This window comes from Notolepis coatsorum, assembly GCF_963971535.1.
Source record: "Notolepis coatsorum genome assembly, chromosome: 12".
Lineage (NCBI taxonomy): Eukaryota > Metazoa > Chordata > Actinopteri > Aulopiformes > Paralepididae > Notolepis > Notolepis coatsorum.
In genome coordinates, this window is record NC_140176.1 from 41,944,002 (window position 1) to 41,963,766 (window position 19,765).

The 19,765-nt window shown below is 45.3% G+C and overlaps 1 protein-coding gene across 1 annotated transcript in view; it reads left to right on the forward strand.

Annotated features, from left to right (window-relative positions):
- esyt2b (extended synaptotagmin-like protein 2b) overlaps window positions 1-19,765 on the forward strand; it is a gene marked incomplete at its 5' end in the record, with an annotated part of 88,317 nt that overhangs the window by 3,541 nt on the left and 65,011 nt on the right. Inside the window, 3 exon segments of the mRNA XM_084325817.1 lie at window positions 15,926-15,967; window positions 18,523-18,657; window positions 19,062-19,138. Of these exon segments, the coding sequence (XP_084181943.1) occupies window positions 15,926-15,967; window positions 18,523-18,657; window positions 19,062-19,138 (254 nt within the window).

Below are 19,765 nucleotides of genomic sequence, written 5' to 3' on the forward strand. Positions count from 1 at the left end.
CGCAGTGAAAGGGTTAACCTTCTGCGTATTGTCGCAGTGAAAGGGTTAACCATTTGGTAGTGCAGCAGTGAAATGGGACAAACCTTCATTGTCTAATGTAATAGTAATTTAATCAACAGATCTCTAAAATGACCCCTATAGATCTAGTGTTAATCTAAGACCATTTAGCCAACTTTGAAAAGTGTTAAGACGTCAGATAAGTGCCTATATGGCTACGTTCACACTGCAGGTAAGAGTGGCCCGAATCTGATTTATTTTTACTCATTATGTGACTCGGATGGGGGGGGGGGGGGTTCATGACCGTGTGAACAGCACACATCACATGGAATCTGATCTTTTCTATTTTGATTTGGGCCACTTTCATATGTAAATCAGATACAAGTCTGATTTATAAAAAAAAATAAAAAATTTGATCTTTTCCCCCCTCCTTTTTCCTCCATTTTTCTCCCATCCCAATGTTAGTCGTTATGCCAATTCCCAATCCCCTTCCTGGTCGCTGCGCACCTACCCCCTACAGTCGGTCTGGGAGAGTGGAGGCTATAACGTGCTTCCTCCGACACATGTGTAGCCAATCAACTGCTTCTTTTCAGCTGGCAGCGCGGACTCTCACTGAGAGGGTGTAACGTGTGGAAGGATCACACTACCCCCCTTAGATCCTTTCCTCTCTGAGCAGGCGCCCTGACCGAACTGTAGGAGTCGCTGTTTTACAACGACCAGGACCCCCCCCCCCCCCCTCGGCTTTCCCACCCTCTAACACTGCCAATTGTGTTAGTACGACGGCTGGCCAAGCCGGAAGCATCGCAGAGAGCTGGGCTCGATACCAGTATAGGTCTGATTTGTTTTAATTGGCTGGCCTCCACTGCATTCAACTTTTTTTAATATAGCGCTTTTATCCAAAGAGCTTTACAATTTGTTCCTCACATTTTACCCATCCACTCACACATTCACACACAGATGGCGGGGGCAACCATGCAAGGTGCCAAACTGCTCATCGGGAGCAATCAGGGGTTAAGTGTCTTGCTCAAGGACACTTCGGCACGCTGCCCGGGAGGAGCGGGAATCGATCCGAGCTATAAATCAGAATTGAGCGCTAAGGCTTGCAGTGTGAACGTAGCCTAAAGGACAAACCAAATCATCATAAAAAAAAGGGATACGAAAATTATACAAACTGCTGTGCGTGGATCGAATGTTACGTCCCAAGGTGTTCTTGGTGGGTTCAGAATGAACAAAATACTAAGGGCAAGAAGAGGCATGCTTACCTGGTGGTTTAAGATAAGATGTTCCTTTATTGATCCCCTTGGTAAAACTTGGGTGTCATACCAGCATGGGGGAGGGGGGAGGTGCAGGTATGGGCAAGGTAATAGAAGAAATACATAAATATACGCAATAGAATTAGATCTGAATATAGAAATATGAGAAAAATAAACAGCGTAAACAAAGGTGCAGATGAGGGTCTGTATTCCCTATTGGTTATATTATATATTACAATACATATAAGCAATAAAGAATTTGAATCTAAATATATACTATGAGTAAAAGTAAACAGTATACACAAGGCACCCTACTGTAACTGGCATGATGCACGTGGTCTCTTAAGCGGTTCCAATGCACACTTGTTGGGAGGGGAGTGAGTATGGAAAAGATAAAGAAAATAAATAGAAAAGGCTCACAGGTTTCAGCCAAACGGTAAACAGGTGTTCATTGGAACCGTTAAAGAGACCATGTACATCCAGGTCAGCTGGTCTCTCTTTGACCATATTTGTAAAAAAAATATATATATATATATATATATATATATATATTTTTTTTTTTTTTTTTATAATAATCTACTAAGACCCTGGAAATCGAATCGTCAACAAATGAACCAGAGCCACTATGAGGACATGTCGCCCAGGGCCCCCGACCCCCTCCTTGTGTCAGACATCTTAAATGTTGACACGGTGTAGCGAGGATGACCTAGAAGCCAGTGGTGGAAGAAGTACACAGGTCCTTTACTTAAGTAAAAGTAGAAATACCCAGATAAATGAGTACTCTGGTAAAAAAAAAAGTCCTCCATTCAAATTCTACGTAAAAGTAGAGAAGTATTTGCTATTGAATGTACTTAAGTATCTAAAGTAAAACTATGCATTCTACATGACGTTTGCATATTCCAATGCTTGGGAGCGTTCAAACCTCCATCCACTGACGTCTAAAGGTTATGTTAAAGTGGTATGGTCCAGTTATGCTGCTCTGATTATGTCCTCTTGAAGTTGACTTCAAATAGTTAATTCACTAGGCTTCAGATTTGAAAGTACATCATCTTCATCAATTCTTGCCATATTTTCTATGCAAAATACTTTTCTTCAATGTAACTGGTAACTGATGGGTTCAGATAAATGTAGTGGAGTAAAAAGTACAACACCTCCTTTAAAATCTAGTGGAGTAAAAGTATACATTTCCCTAAAAGGAAAATACTCACGTAAAGTACAAGAAAGTACAGTACTTGAGTAAAGAAATACTTAGTTACTTTCCACCACTGGTAACCTGACCCGTGGCTCCATATTAAAGGTCATAACCAGTCAGATATTTGATCATTTGGAACCATGTAAACTCAAATCCAGTTACATTTTGTGGTCATTTAATGTCCGAGTCTTAAGCGGTCGTCACATTACGGCCCATAATAGCAAGGACCCATTTCCGCTCAACTGTTAAATTCGTTTACGCACTCTTTCGACGAAATGTGCAAAAGTATAAAATTCACAAAAATATAAATACTCATGTAAAGTACAAGTAGCTCGAAATTGTACTTAAGTGAGAAGAAAAAAACATACTTAGTTACTTTCCACCACTGCTAGAAGCAATAGTAGGTTACAAAAAGAGGCGGAGGAAATGACACAAGAGTGACTGGGAGCAGCAGCAGGTAAACCTGCCTCCTCCCCAAATACTTTAATGTTGTTGACTTGAGCCTTTGTTTATTGTCAGCAAATGTGTGTGTGTGTGGGGGGGGGGGGGGGGGGGGGGGGGTGGCTGGCGGACGACGACGACCCCTGAGGGACTAGATCCAGCCCTGTAACTAACTGAAGGAGACAGGCCACTGGTAAACCAGTCTGTAAGACGGCCCAAAGTGCACATATTCCTTTTGATCAGGCCATCCGACTCCTGTCCTTCAGCTCACAATGTCACTGCTAAACTGGTGATGGGGGGGGGGGGGGGGGGGGGTTATAACCAATGTTCTCTCTATTTTTATCACACATTTGCCATTGTCACCGAGTCATATGACTCGTGATCCACCTCCGAGACTCTTTGACATCTTGCGAGAAGAGTCTCAGAAAACGCATTGTCAGCATTTGGGCACAAAGAGAGCAAGGACCGTTGTGCCGAGGACTACCGATGTCACGGGGGGAGAGCAACGACGCTTGGCCTATGGAATGGAAGCTCGATGGGGCAGTTAAAGCGTGACAGGCTAAACTAATATATGCACGGCAGTTACCTTTTTAAACTGCCACCTTATGATTCTGTCAATATTACTCAAGGTTCATCAGCTCAGCCTCACAGAGCGCGCGCCAAAGGCAGTCTAATACTATCCACTATAGAGAGAGAGAGAGAGCGAGAGAGAGAGAGAGAGAGACCAGCCGGAGACTATAAATTAATAATAAATAATTTAGGACCTGCTCAGAGGTCATTAATTGGCATGCATGCAATGCATGTATGCGATTCGTCTCTGCGATTAACCCATCCCGTCGTCCTTCCCCCCCAAGGGCAGCCGGGAGCAGACTAGTGGCTCCATTAAGCCTCGACTACTTAATTCTATTCTTTAGTACGTCTCCCGCCTGCCCAGAGGGAGTATCCGGCGACCGTAACTACCTGTATACGAGGACTGTTGTATATCATATCATAGTGAGCGGCGCTCCTCTGGCCTGTGGTGGGCTGTGTGGTCTGATGTTTATAGCCACTATGAGGGGGCAGTGAAACGCCAGACCCGCTGACACAACAACTTGAGGCCACTAAAAGGAGAAGGAGAGGAAGCGAGGTTAAGATAATTAAATAGTATTTGCAAGTCAGATAAACCACATGTAGAGACGCAAGCGCTCACTTCCAAAAGCAGCACAACAACACCGCTGATGGCTAGCATTGATCCTGTGCTTCAACACAAACAGCAAGTCACATTATGAAGTACACCTTTTTATTTAGTTGCAGTTTTCTTTTTATAAATTAATCTTTTTATTTATGTATTAATTCTTTTAAAGATGCAAAGCACCTCTATGATCGGCAATGTCACTAACTAACTCACTCACTCACTCACTCACTCACTCACTCACTCACTCACTCACTCACTCACTCACTCACTCACTCACTCACTCACTCACTCACTCACTCACTCACTCACTCACACTTAGCCACTCTGCCCCTTGTGGCGGCTCACCAGCATGGCACTTTCCAGTCCACTATACAAGAATGCGTCGCATCTATGACACTTTGTGTCCATGTTTGTGTGGGTGTGTGGTAGTGTGTGTGTGGTAGGGTCACGGCACTCACGGGTGTTGTCAGATTCAGATTCAGATTCCTATATTAGGCCATTTGTGTAAAACACATTGGTAATTGTTGCAGCAATACAGTGTATGCATTTAATTCCTCTCTTTTTTCACAGTAAACGACAAACACCAACACAGACACAGGACAAAAAAACAGTGCAGTGGAGGATTAATCAATAAAATACATATATATATATAAAGTGAAGAGTGCAGAGTTCCAGTGAGGACTAGTGCAGTGCAGTCAGTGTCAATGTGCCAGTGTCACTTGGGGGCAGAGGGGGGGGGGACCTGAGGCATTGATCAGCCTGGCGGCTGAGGGGAAGAAGCTCAGTCTGTGACGAGCTTTCACAGCCTTTGGGATCCTCAGCCTTCTCCCAGAGGGGAGCAGGGTGAAGAGGCTGTGACCGGGGTGGGAGGGGTCGGCCATGATCTTCCTCGCCCTCTTCAGCGCCCTGGAGTCGTGCAGGGACCTGAGGGAGGGCAGGGGACAGCCGATCACCCTCTCCGCGGAGCGAATCACCCGCTGCAGCTTGGCGAGATCTTTTGCCGCTGCAGCGGGGAACCAGGAGATGATGGAGTGGGTGAGGATGGACTCAATGATGGCTGTGTATATTTGTTCAACTGCCGGAGGAAGAACATCCTCCCCATGGCCTTCTTGAGCAGGCCCGTGATGTTGAGCTCCCACTTCAAATCCCGGGAGATGGTCATGCCAAGGAATCGGCATGACTCCACGGAGGCCACCTGAGTGCCTCCCAGTATGATGGGAGGGGGCAGGGCTGCTTTCCTCCTGAAGTCCACTACCATCTCCACTGTCTTTTGAGCATTGAGCTCCAGGTTGTTGCAGCTGCACCAGCTCTGCAGCCTCTCATCGCAGCAACATATCAGACCATTGATCTTCCAGTGATCTTCCAATCTACATTTTCCTCTTAGGCTAGTTCTTCCAGTCTCGTTAAGTATGCACATTCAAGATTCAAGAGATTTATTCGTCACATACATACATGAGACATGTAGTGAGACATGCCCGCCTTGATTGTGCAAAAAAATACAAATAATAATAGAATAAAATAGAATGGATAATAAAATAGACATGATAAAAAGTACTAAGATAAAATACAGTATATAGGCAGAAGTATGAAGCACTGTTCCCAGGGAGGGAACTTTACAATCCCGGTACGCTAGTCAAGTCGAGTGTTCCTTTATTAATCCTCTTTGGGGAAATTCAAGTGGCATAGAAGCATGGGGGGATGGGTACATGGGTAATATCAAGAATCAAGAGGTTTATTTGTCACATACTGCACTGTAGGCATACAGTGAAATGCGGGTGGTCATAAAATAGGTAAGACACAAGATATGCATGATAAAAAAAGACACGCTAAATTCCTCAGAAACTGGTTCCTATGTACACTACTATACAATATACAATTTCCAATTTTAACTCTTAATGTATCGCAACTATACTATACAGTACCTCCTTCCTTTAAAGTGACTTTCCATTTTTTAAAGTGACATTTTGTTTAAAGTGATTGTTTTAGCTGTGTGTGTGTGTGTGTGTGTGTGCTCATGTGTACTTGTGAGTGGAGAGTTCAGTGTTCTGATAACCTGGGGGAAGAAGCTGAGCCGGAGTCTCTCTGTTCTCGCAGCGTGTGTCCATAGACGCTTGCCTGATCGCAGCAGCTTGAACAGGCTGTTGTTGGGGTGGTGGGGGTCTTTCATTATTCTGCAGGCTCTGGATTTGCACCTCCTGTTATATAAGTCCTGCAGGGGTGGTAGTGCAATACCCGTAGTACGCTCTGCTGAGCGCACCACTCTTTGGAGTGCCTTCCTGTTCTGTGCTGTGCTGTTTCCAAACCAGGCAGTGATGCTTCCAGTCAGAATGCTCTCTACAGCCCCGGAATAGAAGGAGTGAGTGGAGTATCTTCCCCGATACTCTGAACTTCCTTAGCTGTCTCAGGTGATAGAGGCGCTGTTTCGCCTTTTTCACCACAGAATATATGTGTGTTGAACATGTCAGGTCCTCTGTGATGTGGACTCCCAGCCCAGGTACTTGAAACTGCTCACCCTGTCCACGATAGCCCCGTTTATCCACAGTGGAGTGTGTCCCCCCTCCTGTATTCTCCTAAAATACACGATCAGCTCTTTGGTTTTACCAATGTTCAGGAGTAGGCTGTTATCCCGGCACCAGCGTGCCAGTTCATCAACCTCCTCCCGATAGGCCTTCTTGCCATTGTTAGAGATCAGCCCCACCACCACTGTGTCATCCGCAAACTTCACTATGGAGTTGGAGCTGGAACTGGCCACACAGTCATGTGTGTACAGTGAATACAACAGGGGGCTCAGAACGCAGCCCTGGGGGGACCCGATACTCAGGGTGATTTTGCTGGAGGTATGACCCCCCCACCCTGACCGCCTGTGGCCTGTCACTTAAAGTCCAGGATCCAGGCGCTCAGACCCAGATCGATCAGCTTGTCAACCAGTCTGGTGGGGACTATGGTGTTGAAAGCTGAACTATAGTCAATGAACAGCAATCTCACATAGCCCCCCTTCTGACTGTCAAGGTGAGATAGTGTGTTGTGTAGTACTTGGGAGACCGCATCGTCAGTGGACCTGTTTGTCCTATATGCGAACTGCAGTGGGTCCATGTTACTAGGGAGAGAGGCACAGATGTGATCCTTGACCAGCCTCTCAAAGCATTTCATGACCACAGAGGTGTGCATAGAGTGCCACCGGTCTGTAGTCATTTAGGCCTGCTGGAGAGGAGTTTTTTGGTACAGGGATTATAGTGGACATTTTGAAGCAGGCAGGGACCACGGACTCAGCCAGGGATAAATTGAATATGGATGTAAATACTGGGGCCAGCTGATTTGCACAGGACTTTAGTATTCGTCCTGTTATCCCATCTGGGCCTGCAGCTTTCCGAGTATTTACTCCCATGAACGCTAATCTCACGCTGTGTTCCGTCAATGAGAGAGTGTGTGTCCCCCGCGGATGAACCCTCCCCTCCCGTGGCAGCCGGCGTGTCAGTGGCCCCGTTAGCCGGTGAGCTACCGTTGCCACTGCTCGCCCCAAACCTGGCGTAAAAGGAGTTGAGTTCATCCATGAGAGAGGCATCGGCACTCACTATTGAGGGGGGGCTGACTTTATAATCAGTTATCCCGGCCATAAGCCTCTCGTGTCGTTCTGTGTTATCCCCATCTTGTTCGCATATGGCCATTTTGCAGCTCGAACCTCTTTGCGTAGCATATAGGCTGCTACCTTGTACTCTTCCATCCCGATGCTCGGCCCGAGTTGTAAGCAGCGGTACGAGCATTCAGGGCCACTCGGATGGAGTTGTCCACCCACGGTTTCTGGTTTGGGAAAACTGCACCTTCTTCGTGGGGACAATGTTGTCGGCTAACGTTGTTATGAAACTGACTACAACATCCGCATATTCACTGACGTCACTGGAGCTCGACCGGAGCATGCCCCAGTCGACGTCATCCAGTGCGTCTTGTAGCGTGGCCTCTGAGCTCTCGGACCACTGCTTCACCTCTCGCGACACAACAGCCTCACAGGCTCTCTGTTTGTAGCCGGGCAAAAGAAAGATGGCGTCGTGGTCAGATTTACCTAGCGGAGGTGCTCGTACTGCCTTATAGCCCTGTTTGAAAGGGGTGTAGCAGTGATCCAACGTATTCCCCCCTAGTGGTGCATTTGATATGTTGGTAAAAGTTTGGCATAACTTTCTTTTAAATTAGCCTTATTGAAGTCGCCGGCTACAATCATAGCCGCGTCTGGGTGTTTGTTTTGGTGCTGGTTCAAATAGTCCTGTAGGTCTGCCAGAGCTCTGGCGGTATCGGCTTGCGGTGGGATGTATACTGCTGTTGTTATTATGGCTGTGAATTAATAGAACATAGTGCAAGTAATAATGACAATAGTGATAACAGTAGTAGTGGTGAACAGTAGTGAGTGGCAGGATTCAATCAGACAGTCCTACTAATAGTGATGATGGTACACATGGTCCAAACCGTAGTAACACACGGTACCAGAGTCCGTGCAGTGTTTAGTATTTTCCTAATGTTTTTCTAGTGATTTGGCCAAGTTTGTACACTATTTTCTCTACTAGCCAGAATGTGAATGGGTCTTTAATTGAGATGATAAAGAGTTGACGGCCCATCACCCCCCGCCCCGGCCAGCGCTCAGGATGATGTACCGGTGGTCATATTGCTTACCTCTCCAGTCTGCTTCCCCTGGGTGTATACATCAAGACTTCAGTCACTGGCCACTTGTTGTTGGGGATGCTATATTAAATGTGAAAGTAAGAGATACTGTGGCTTATTTTAAGGTCCTGTTTAGACACGCAAGCAAAGTTCCTAACGCAGTGGTCAAGAAATAGTCCTATCTACTGCTTGAGGTGAGGGCCTCTTTTGAGCATGTTGTCAAGCAACACTTTTATTTGACTGACTGTGATTTACGCATACTTTTGACATTCAGCTGATACCTTTTTGTGTGATCAATGTTTCTTTCTTTAAACATTTAAAAAATTGTTTAAGCTCAGGCAGGGTCGATTTTGACAGGTTCATCAACATATCCATAGGGGGTCTGTATCAGTCCTGCCGTGAACATGCTACATACACATATCTCGCATACTAATTATGCCCAAATTTGTATACATACATATACATCCGTATGCACATATTGATAATCACACACTTGCTATCTTCACATATACATGAGATAAGATATTCCTTTATTGATCCCCTTGGTATGGGCGGGGTACTAGTAGAAAGACATAATAATGTATATAAAATCTTTAGAAAAAATAACAGTGTAAACAACATAATTAACTCAGAATAAAAAAAGATGAGAAAAATAAACAGTGTAAACAAAGGTGCAGATGAGTCAAGTCAAGAGTTTTATTTGTCACGGCATACAAGTATACAATGAAATGCGGGTGGTCTTGCCCGCAACAATGTGCAATACAGTGGTACAACATGTAATAGAATCCAATAAAAAACAACATGCAATAAACAGGTAACAGGTAACATGGTGGTGGGACATCTCGGTATATAGTTATTTACAGGGCATATAGGACATGCTAGGTAGCTTAGGTAGTGCAATACACTGTTACTGTTGTTATACTAATATTAAAGTGACCTTTCATTTTTGGCCATAAGTGTGGGCGTGTGCGGCATGAGTGTGTGTCTGCTCATGTTAAAGTGTTAAAGTGGCTGCTGGTGTGTGAGCGTGCACAGCGTGCGTGTTGTGTGTGTGCTCATGTGTGCTTGTGTGTGGATAGATCAGTGTTCTGTGGCACTCAGTGTTCATTGTTCAAGGCTCTGATGGCCTGGGGGAAGAAGCTGAGCCTAAGCCTCTCTGTCCTAGTAGCTGGGGTTCGCAGGCGTCTGCCTGACCTCAGCAGCTGGAACAGGCTGTTGTTGGGGTGGTGGGGGTCTTTCATTATTCTGCAGGCTCTGGATTTGCACCTCTTGTTGTATAGAACCTGCAGGGGAGGTAGTGCAATACCCGTGGTACGCTCGGCTGAGCGCACCACTCTCTGTAGGGCCTTCTTGTCCTGTGCCGTGCTGTTTCCATACCAGGCAGTGATGTTTCCAGTCAAGATGCTCTCTACAGCTCCGGAGTAGAAGGACTGGAGTATCTTCCCCGATACTCTGAACTTCCTTAACTGTCTCAGGTGGTAGAGGCGCTGCTTCGCCTTTTTTACAACTGTGTCTATGTGTGTTGACCATGTCAGATCCTCTGAGATGTGGACCCCCAGGTACTTAAAGCTGCTCACCCTGTCCACGGTAGCCCCGTTTATCATCAGTGGTGTGTGTGTCTTCTGCTGTCCTCTCCTATAATCCGCGATCAGCTCCTTGGTTTTACCAATGTTCAGGAGCAGGCTGTTGTCCTGGCACCAGCGTTCCAGTACCTCAACCTCCTCCCGGTAGGCCTTCTCGTCGTTGTCCGAGATCAGCCCCACCACCACTGTGTCGTCTGCGAACTTCACTATGGAGTTGGAGCTGAACTTGGCCACACAATCGTGTGTGTAGAGTGAGTACAGCAGGGGGCTCAGAACACAGCCCTGGGGGGACCCGATGCTCAGGGTGATGGTGTTGGCGGTCTGACCCCCCACCCTGACCGCCTGGGGTCTTTCACTCAGAGTCCAGTACCCAGGCGCTCAGGGCGGAGCTCAGACCCAGCTCGATCAGCTTGTCCACCAGTCTGGTGGGGACTATGGTGTTGAACGCTGAGATGTAGTCAATGAACAACAGTCTCACATAGCCCCTCTTCTGTCGGTCAAGGTGAGAGAGGGTGCTGTGCAGTACCTGGGAGACCGCGTCGTCAGTGGACCTGTTTGTCCTGTATGCAAATTGCATAGGGTCCATATCACTGGGGAGGGAGGCACAAATGTGGTCCTTGACCAGCCTCTCGAAACATTTCATGACCACAGAGGTGAGTGCCACCGGTCTGTAGTCATTGAGACATCTTGGGGAGGGTTTCTTCGGTACAGGGATGATGGTAGACATCTTGAAGCAGGCAGGGACCACTGACTCCGCCAGGGATTGATTAAATATGGCGGTGAACACCGGGGCTAGCTGGTTGGCACAGGACTTAAGTATACGTCCTGGTTATGTTAATTCATGCATGCAGATATACACAGTCCACCATGCATATCCATCATCATGTATCTCATAACTCCCACAATAATTAGCGTGTTTAAGTCCAGGGGTTCAAGCGTGCCCTGCAACACGTCACCTGTGGTAGAGCTATCATTACACCTGGGTAAAATGGAGTCCATTCTCTTGGGTTCAAATAACAAACTCATCAAGACCGACGGCTTCTCAGTTACAGTGGGTGAGTCACAAGGAAAGATGAAATTACATACCTAGGTTCCATCTTAGAGGCAAATCTTTCCTGTGACAAAATGGCATCCAATGTAATAAAAAGAGTCAACCAACGAACTCGATTCTTGTACCGGATCTCCTCTCTGGTAAACAAGAATACCCTGAAGACTCTGGCAGGAGCACTCATTCAAGGGTACTACGACTATGCTTGCACCTCATGGTACCAAAGCACCTCAAAGGCGCTAAAAACAAAATTACAAACATCTCAAAACTAACTGGTCAGAATACTGCTTGACCTTACTCCTAGAACCCACTTCACCCCTGCCCACTTTGACAACCTAGGATGGCTTAGAGTAGACGACAGAGTACAGCAACTTGCAATGGGCCTGGTCTACAAGATACACTACACGACCAAGGTACCCATGTACATGTCAAAATACTTCCCAAAGGTCAGTGAATACCACGACCACAACACCAGAGGGAGCTCCACAAATCATGTTAAACCCAGATTCGGCTCAAACAAGGGACTAAACATGTTTCGCAATTATGCCACATCAATGTGGAACGCCCTACCCACAGCTGTAATCACTACCCACGTTCAAAACCACTCTCATGTATAGATGTAGCAGTACTGTCTATCTGTATGTCATGTATGTCATATATGTTATGATGAATTGAAAATGGGGGACCCTGATGTAAACAAGACAAAAGTCTTTCTCTGGTCTGCATCCCCTTAACAATTGTGTGTATTGAGCTGTACTGTATTGTACCCATTCTGCAATCTGTTAATAAAATGTTCAATCAATCAATCAAGGGCAGAGGCCTACATCTTAGGAAACAAGTGGTAGTGGTGTGAGGTGAAAATCTGTCAAGGCGTGTCATTAAACTGTAATTAAGAGAGATTTGCGGCCCTCAATTATTAACTCCACTGTTGGCCACAGCTTCTAGCTTCTGTTCTGAACGATAACTTTTACTCTCCCGACAACTCAGAAAGCACTGTCTGCCGCCTTATTAAGCAGACGATCCATTTTGCGAACACCGTCTTTCCACCTACTCTGTGTGAATAAATCAGGTCAGTGTGTGAGGTTTAATAGTCCTGCCACGTCAAGGCGAGTGCTCTCTAAAGATGACATAACTTGGCCACTTTCACCTTGTGAAAAAGCTATCGGCGCCGCAATCTGGCTGCGAGTTTATACTCCTGTTTCCTCCCACTCATCTCATTGTTCCGGGAGTGGGCTTGCCACACAGTGGTGCTGGACCAGCGCTTTCTACACTCACATTAGCATTCATACAGTCCCTCATAGCTGTCGCGGCTAATGCCCCCCCCCCACCCGCAGATCCCCAGCCAACTCTCATCACAGAGGGGCTTTCACTTTCTCTTCATTATGAATAAAAAGTATGTGTGTGTGTGTGTGTGTGTGTGTGTGTGTGTGTGTGTGTGTGTGTGTGTGTGTGTGTGTGTGTGTGTGTGTGTGTGTGTGTGTGTGTGTGTGTGTGTGTGTGTGTGTGTGTGTGTGTGTGTGTGTGTGTGTGTGTGTGTGTGTGTGTGTGTGTGTGTGTGTGTGTGTGTGTGTGTGTGTGTGTGTGTGTGTGTGTGTGTGCGCGTAAAGCACGTGTACACACACACACAGTACATCACCAGCCCTGAGCTCTTCTCACCCTGTTGCTGGTGCTAAACTCTGCAGTACTCCGCTTGCTGTAATCCCTATGGAGCCCTGGGGGGACTTAGACAATGTGCTTGTCAGGCTTTTAGCCAATAGCCATGTGAACCGCAAGGTTAATATTATGTTCTGGTCTAACGCTGCAGTCCAAGTGTTAACCGCTAACGGTAGCTACACCTGCTCAGTACATGTACATAAACACATATAGGCCTCATTAATATGAGCAAGCGTTAGCATAGCCGAGCTTTGCGTGTGTAACCTCAAATGTATATACTCTCTTACTCTTCTTGTATCATAAACAGTACTGTATTTGTAAATCTGGTATGTCATAAATGTATAGATGTAGCAGTAACTGTCTATCTGTATGTCGTGTATGTCATATATTATGTTATGATGAATTTAAAATGGGGGACCCTGATGTAAACAAGACGAAAGTCTTTCTCTGGTCTGCATCCCCTTAACAATTGTGTGTATTGAGCTGTACTGTATTGTACCCATTCTGCAATCTGTTAATAAAGTTTTCAATCAATCAATCAATCAATCAATCAAACCTGCAGTGGTGGAAGAAGTATGCCTTTCCTTTACTTAAGTAAAAGTATAAATACCCACATAAATGAGTACTCTAAAAAAAGAAAAGTGCAAATTCTACTTGAGTAAAAGTAGAGAAGTATTCATTGCTATTGAATGTACTATCTAAAGTAAAAGTACGCATTCTACATAGCGTTTTTGTATCCCAGTGCTTTGTATGCCAGTTATGCAGCTCTGATTAAAGGTTAGGTTAAAGTGGTATGTGGTCCAGTTATGCTGCTCTAATTAAAGGTTAGTTTAAAGTGGTATGTGGTTATGCTGCTCTGATTATATCGTCTTGAAGTTGGCAATCTTCATACATTTTTGCCATGTTTTTTCAATATTTTTCTTCAAAGTAACTATAGTAACTAATGGGTTCAGATAAATGTAGTGGAGTAAAAAGTACAATATTTCCTTTTGAAATGTAGTGGAGTAAAAGTATAAATTTCCCTAAAATGAAGATATTCACATAAAGTACAAGTAGCTCGAAACTGTCCTTAACACTTTGAGTGCCAGCAGGGGGCGCACGATTTAGCGCTTGAGTGCCACCACTCTAATCAATGAGAGGACGAGCACATTTGCGAACGCATAAACTATATCTTAAATTATGGCTATGTGTCTAATACGCCCGTCGCTTATCAATGACTTGCTTGCAGTCAACATGTACGAAACGGATTGTTTTTTCATCTGTACATTTCCGTTTTATATCATTTTGAAAAACGCTAGTTTTTGGAAATGTCCATAAAAAAGAGATTCTGCAGGAATCGCCCTTTAGTGGAATACACAAACGTTGTCATTTTTCGGCCTATTTATGAATAATTTTCAAATAAACGCTAGATTATCGATAGTATATGTGTACTTATGCACGCTAGAGAAGCGGGCTGAAAAATCGATTATCTATTTCCTGATCAACACACACACACACACATACACATATAGGGGACACGTTGAGATATATGTGAAAAAAACTCTGATTACCCCAAGACTGGTAAAATAGATTCCAGATCAGATCAGATGTTCACCAAAAAGATTATTCCAATTCCTGATCGCCATTCCAAATATCGATCGCGTTTATTGCTCCAACACTGGGTGCTCGAAACACATATTCCACGCTGTTCTGAGGGACCACAATGACTGCAATCGGCTCGGGTTACATGCCTGAGAAGTAAAATGTGGATTCCGGATTTTCTTTTCCCCATGCATTTTCATTCAGTCCAATCCAATGGGTACATTACCATCCGGGAGACGATAGGGGGCGGTATTTTCCCTGTTCGAGCTCAAAGCCAGTCCCAATGGTAACGTGAGGCTAGATTGATGAAAAATGAATGGAAATCGCTAATAAAAAAAATAACGATTAAATAACTAGATTTCTCGTCATTGGCACTCAACGCATGGCATGAACTAACGAGATTTCTCGTGGCTGGCACTCAAAGTGTTAATAATGATAATAATAATAATAATAATTATTATTATTATTATTATTATTATTATTATTATTATTATTATTATTAAGTACAGTACTTGAGTAAAAAATACTTTCCACCACTGGTAACTTGACCAGTGGCTCCATATTAACCAGCCATATTTGATAGTTTGGAACCATGTAAACTCAAATCCAGTTACATTTTGAGCACGCCGTTTAATGTCCGAGTCTTAAGCGGTCGTCACGTTACAGCCCATAATAGCAAGGACCCATTTCCACTCAACCATTGAATTACGCACTCATTCAGACTAAATTGAACTTGGACCCTTGAGATAACGAACCATAGCGGTGTATGTTCATTTTGAAGATCTTTGGACCATGTATTTGCAGAGTGTAGCCTCATATTGAGCGTACTCAAAACCACTCAACCTCTACCGCCTTCAGCTATGAAATGTACACAACACTCCAACGGTAATACCTTTAGATAATCAGGCTTGGAGACATCGATCGTCTCAAGGATTCGATTATGTCACGCGGGCTAACAGGCAGATGTGAATAATAAGGGGGTTAATGCATCCACACAGGGATGTAATTGCAGTGGCGTTAATAAAATGACGGCTCAGGTTTCTGTAGGCCCGCATTGCTCAATGCAAACGTGTTAGACTCGATCTCAAACAAAGCATGTGATTGAGCAGGTGAAGAATGTGTAGGATAAAGTTGTTTTCTTTACCTTTAAAGCTACTTAATGCGTAATTTGGTAAAGTCTGAATCTATTTAGTTTCCTGGCGTAATGGCGCTGGTGGTATTAGAGGAACAAACCGCGCCTTCCTTTATTCACATCCTTCTATTTGATCCATGCTTTTGTAATCCTCTTATGTTTATGAATGTGGAATCTGTCTTTAATAACTAATGCATTGATTGTCTGTTGTGTTCTCTCTGTAGGTCCATTTCCCTGATGTAGAGCGAGTGGAGTGGCTCAACAAGGTAATGAATGAAACACTCAGAAGTTTAAAGTTGTTGTAGTGGAGCGCAGGCCCATTTCTCTCCTGTGAGAGCTGTGATTAATGGAAGGTGCTGCTAATCTCTCTTTCTCGCTCTCTCTCATTTTCTCTCTCTCTCTTTCTCTCTCCCCCTCTATCTCTCTCTCCCCCTCTATCTCTCTGTCTGTCTCTCTCTTTCTCTGTCTCTCTCTCCCCCCTCTTTCTCTCTCCCCCCTCTTTTTCTCTCTTCCTTTCCCCCTCTTTCTATCTCTCCCCTCTCTCTCCCTTTCCCCCTCCCTTCCCCCCTCTCTTCCACTCCCCCTCTCTCTTTCCCTCCCCTTTCCCCTTCCCTTCCCCCCTCTCTCTTTCTCTCTATTTCTCTATCTCTCTCTCCCTTTCCCTCTCTCTCTATCTCTCTCCCTTTCCCTCCTCTCTCTCCATCCCTCTCCCCTTCTCTCTCTTTCCCTCTCCCCCTCTCTCTTTCCCTCCCCTCCCCCCTCTCTTTTGCTCTCTCTCCCTTTCCCTCTCTCTCTCTATATCTCTCCCTTTCCCCCCTCTCTCTCTATTTCTCTATCTCTCTCTCTCTCTCTCTCTCTCTCTCTCTCTCTCTCTCTCTCTCTCTCTCTCTCTCTCTCTCTCTCTCTCTCTCTCTCTCTCTCTCTCTCTCTTCCTCTTATCTGTCCCTCCCACTCTCTTTGGATGTAGCACAACTCACACTGCATTATGTTAACCCACATAATAGCCTCCAGTTCTTCTGCAGTAAGGTGCACACACAGCACTGTATTATTATTATGTTAAATTAAGTATTATTTAATTTAGTACTATTTAGAGTATTCATTTGTGTACACTGAGTGAGCACCTTGCCTCAAATCCTTAAAATGGAATGGGTGCGTTGGCAAGCTCAATTACATTCAGAATATAATTCGGTTGAACATGCAGTATTATGATGTTTGAATTGCACAGTGCAGCAGTATTATATTTTAAAAATCTACCATGTAACACGGATGCTAATAGACTGTTTTGAAAGTATCACCATGACAAGTGTATTCCCAAAAAACAAAAAAGATCACACTGTAAAAATCAAATACCATTAAAAATCCATTAATGCAGGGGAGCTCCCGTAGCTCACCGCATATCTCGGCGCCATTTCTGCGTCGGGGAAAACCGTGCTTGTCACGGATCTGGGGGACACGAGTTCGATTCCCGGACCCGCCGTAATTTCTCAGAATGTCTTCCCCTGCTCTACATCCCATTTTCAACCTGTTTCTGTCGGTCATGCTTGACCAGAAAAGCGATAAACGCTAAAAAATAAAGTTTAAAAAAAGAAGAAAAAAATCCATTAATGCCTTCATAAATATTTGATATTTTTGGCTATATCTCCCAGCCCTAATAATACTTTCTCATGCATTTTATAGTCCCCCCCCCCCTCCTCTGGATAGCAGGGGGTGCATTCAGAATAACGATAGTAGTTGAGGATAAAGGAGGCTGAGGGTATACCTCAGCTGATGGTGAGGAACACACAGTGCCAGTGTTGATGTTAACGACTCAAGACGGCCGTACACCTCCCTCTGAGGTCAATGATCAGGCAAGAGGGAGAGCTGAGAGTCTGGCTTCACGCTGTCCGTCAGCCCGGGCTCTGGCCTGCCAGCCAGCCCACCAACCAACCAAGTTCAAGTTTTGTTTTATTTGTCACGTATAAAGTACAATGTTCATTACAGTCAAATGCTTGGTTCTGTATGAGCCCCCTGAGAATGTGTTTCATACAGTAAAAAGTCAAACGAATAAAGTCCAAACACTATACCAAATATACAATATACAAGCTAAAGTACAACACAATGAGGTACAAAAATGCTAACTTTTGAATCCGGCTGTCGGCGTTGCCTCCGGCTTGGGCCGGCCGTCATACTAACTCAATTGGCAGAGTTAGCGGGTGGGAAGTCGAAGGGTGGTAGTCTGGTCGTTGTGAACAGCGACTCCTACAGGTCGGTTGGGGTGCCTGCACAGCAAAGTCAGGAAAAATGGCGGGGGCAGTGTGAGCCTCCCACACGTTACTCCTCGCCAAATGAGAGTCCGCGCTGGCAGGTGAAAAGATGTGACAGGCTGCCTCCACATGTATCGGAGGGGACATGTGATGCAAGGCTTCTATCCTCCCTACAACCGGCCAGTGGGGGGCATATGTGAGCAACGATCAGGACAGGGGAGGGAGAATTGGCACGAGAGGTAAATTGGGATGGGGAGAAAAATCACAGAAAAAGTAGATACAAAAAAATGCTAACTTTTTAAAATGGATGTAGTGCAAATCTTGTTGTAATAAATAGATAAATATGGTGTAGTGTCTAAAGTGAATGTTAAAGGTGAGTATTTAAAGTGAGTGTGTGCATGTGGATGTAGATGGATGGGTTAGTGCTGCATAGAGTCATTGAGCATCCTGACGGACTGGGGATAGAAGAACCCATTGAACCCTCTCTCTCTCTCTCTCTCTCCCTCTCTCTCTCTCTCTCTCTCTCTCCCTCTCTCCCTCTCTCCCTCTCTCTCTCCCTCCCTCCCTCTCCCCTGCAGACGGTGAGACAGATGTGGCCTTACATCTCCCAGGTCGTGGAGAAGCTGTTTCGCGAGACGATCGAGCCGGCGGTGAAGCAGGCCAACAGCAGCCTCAGCACCTTCTGCTTCAGCAAGATAAACATGGGAGACCAAGTAAGTAGGACTCTCTCCTCGTTCTCGCTCAACAGGAACTAATGCTCCTCCTAATTATCCTTTCGGCCTACTTGGAATGGTAAGGTGCAATGTAGCGCTGCTGTAACTGTGCCAAGACGTACGTGTGTGTGTGTGTGTGTGTGTGTGTGTGTGTGTGTGTGTGTGTGTGTGTGTGTTAGTTTCCATGTGGGGTCATCATTGGGGTCACCATTATGCTAACCACGTAGAGATAGAAGTAGAGCAGTCATCTGGTAATCCGGAGGTTCCCGGTTCGATTCCCGGTGCAGCGTGTCGAAGTGTCCCTTGAGCAAGACACTTGACTATAAATAAAAGCTCTATATAAATGCACCATTTACGTATATGGCGGAGTGGTGGTTGTAATCGTTTCCTCTGCTTCCTTCCAGCCCCTGAGAGTGAACGGGGTCAAGGTTTACACAGAGAATGTGGACACGCGTCAGATCATCCTGGACCTACAGATAAGGTGAGCTAAGCGGTTGTCACGGGGGGGGGGGGCCCGGTCGCACCCCGCATCGCCCCCCTCTGGTTCCAGGTAGTGTAGTGTAGTGTGTCTATAATGTGATCCATGTCCTGGTTTCTTAATCTATGGGTCGGTGACCCAAAATTCTTCCAACAGTAGTAATGTGTTTGTGATGTGCTTCAGCGAGCCTGGGTCCCACGGAGAGAAAACAAGAACATCTCTTTTGGGGTCCCTGACTTGAGAAGTTTTGAGAAAGCGTGCTCTATGGCTCTGCTCACAGCTGCGGGGGGGGGGGGGGGGGGGGCGACGACGACAAGATGAGCCGTGATGCGGTGCAACAGTGTAACTATGGTTTAGGCCTGTCTCCGACTAAGGATTTGTATAGTCGACTTTGATTGGCCAAAATGTTACGATAGTCGACTGGTAGTCGACTACCCCCCCGAATGCAATTATTATAATTTTTCTTTATTATAAATATATATATATGTATATGTATATGTATATATATATATATATATATATATATGTGTAACGGATGGTACCACGAAGCTCACGATGGACTTCAGATGTTGTGAAGTGACTGGGGCGAGTAGCGGTGCTGTGGGTTAAACTCACTCTCACCCTTAAAAG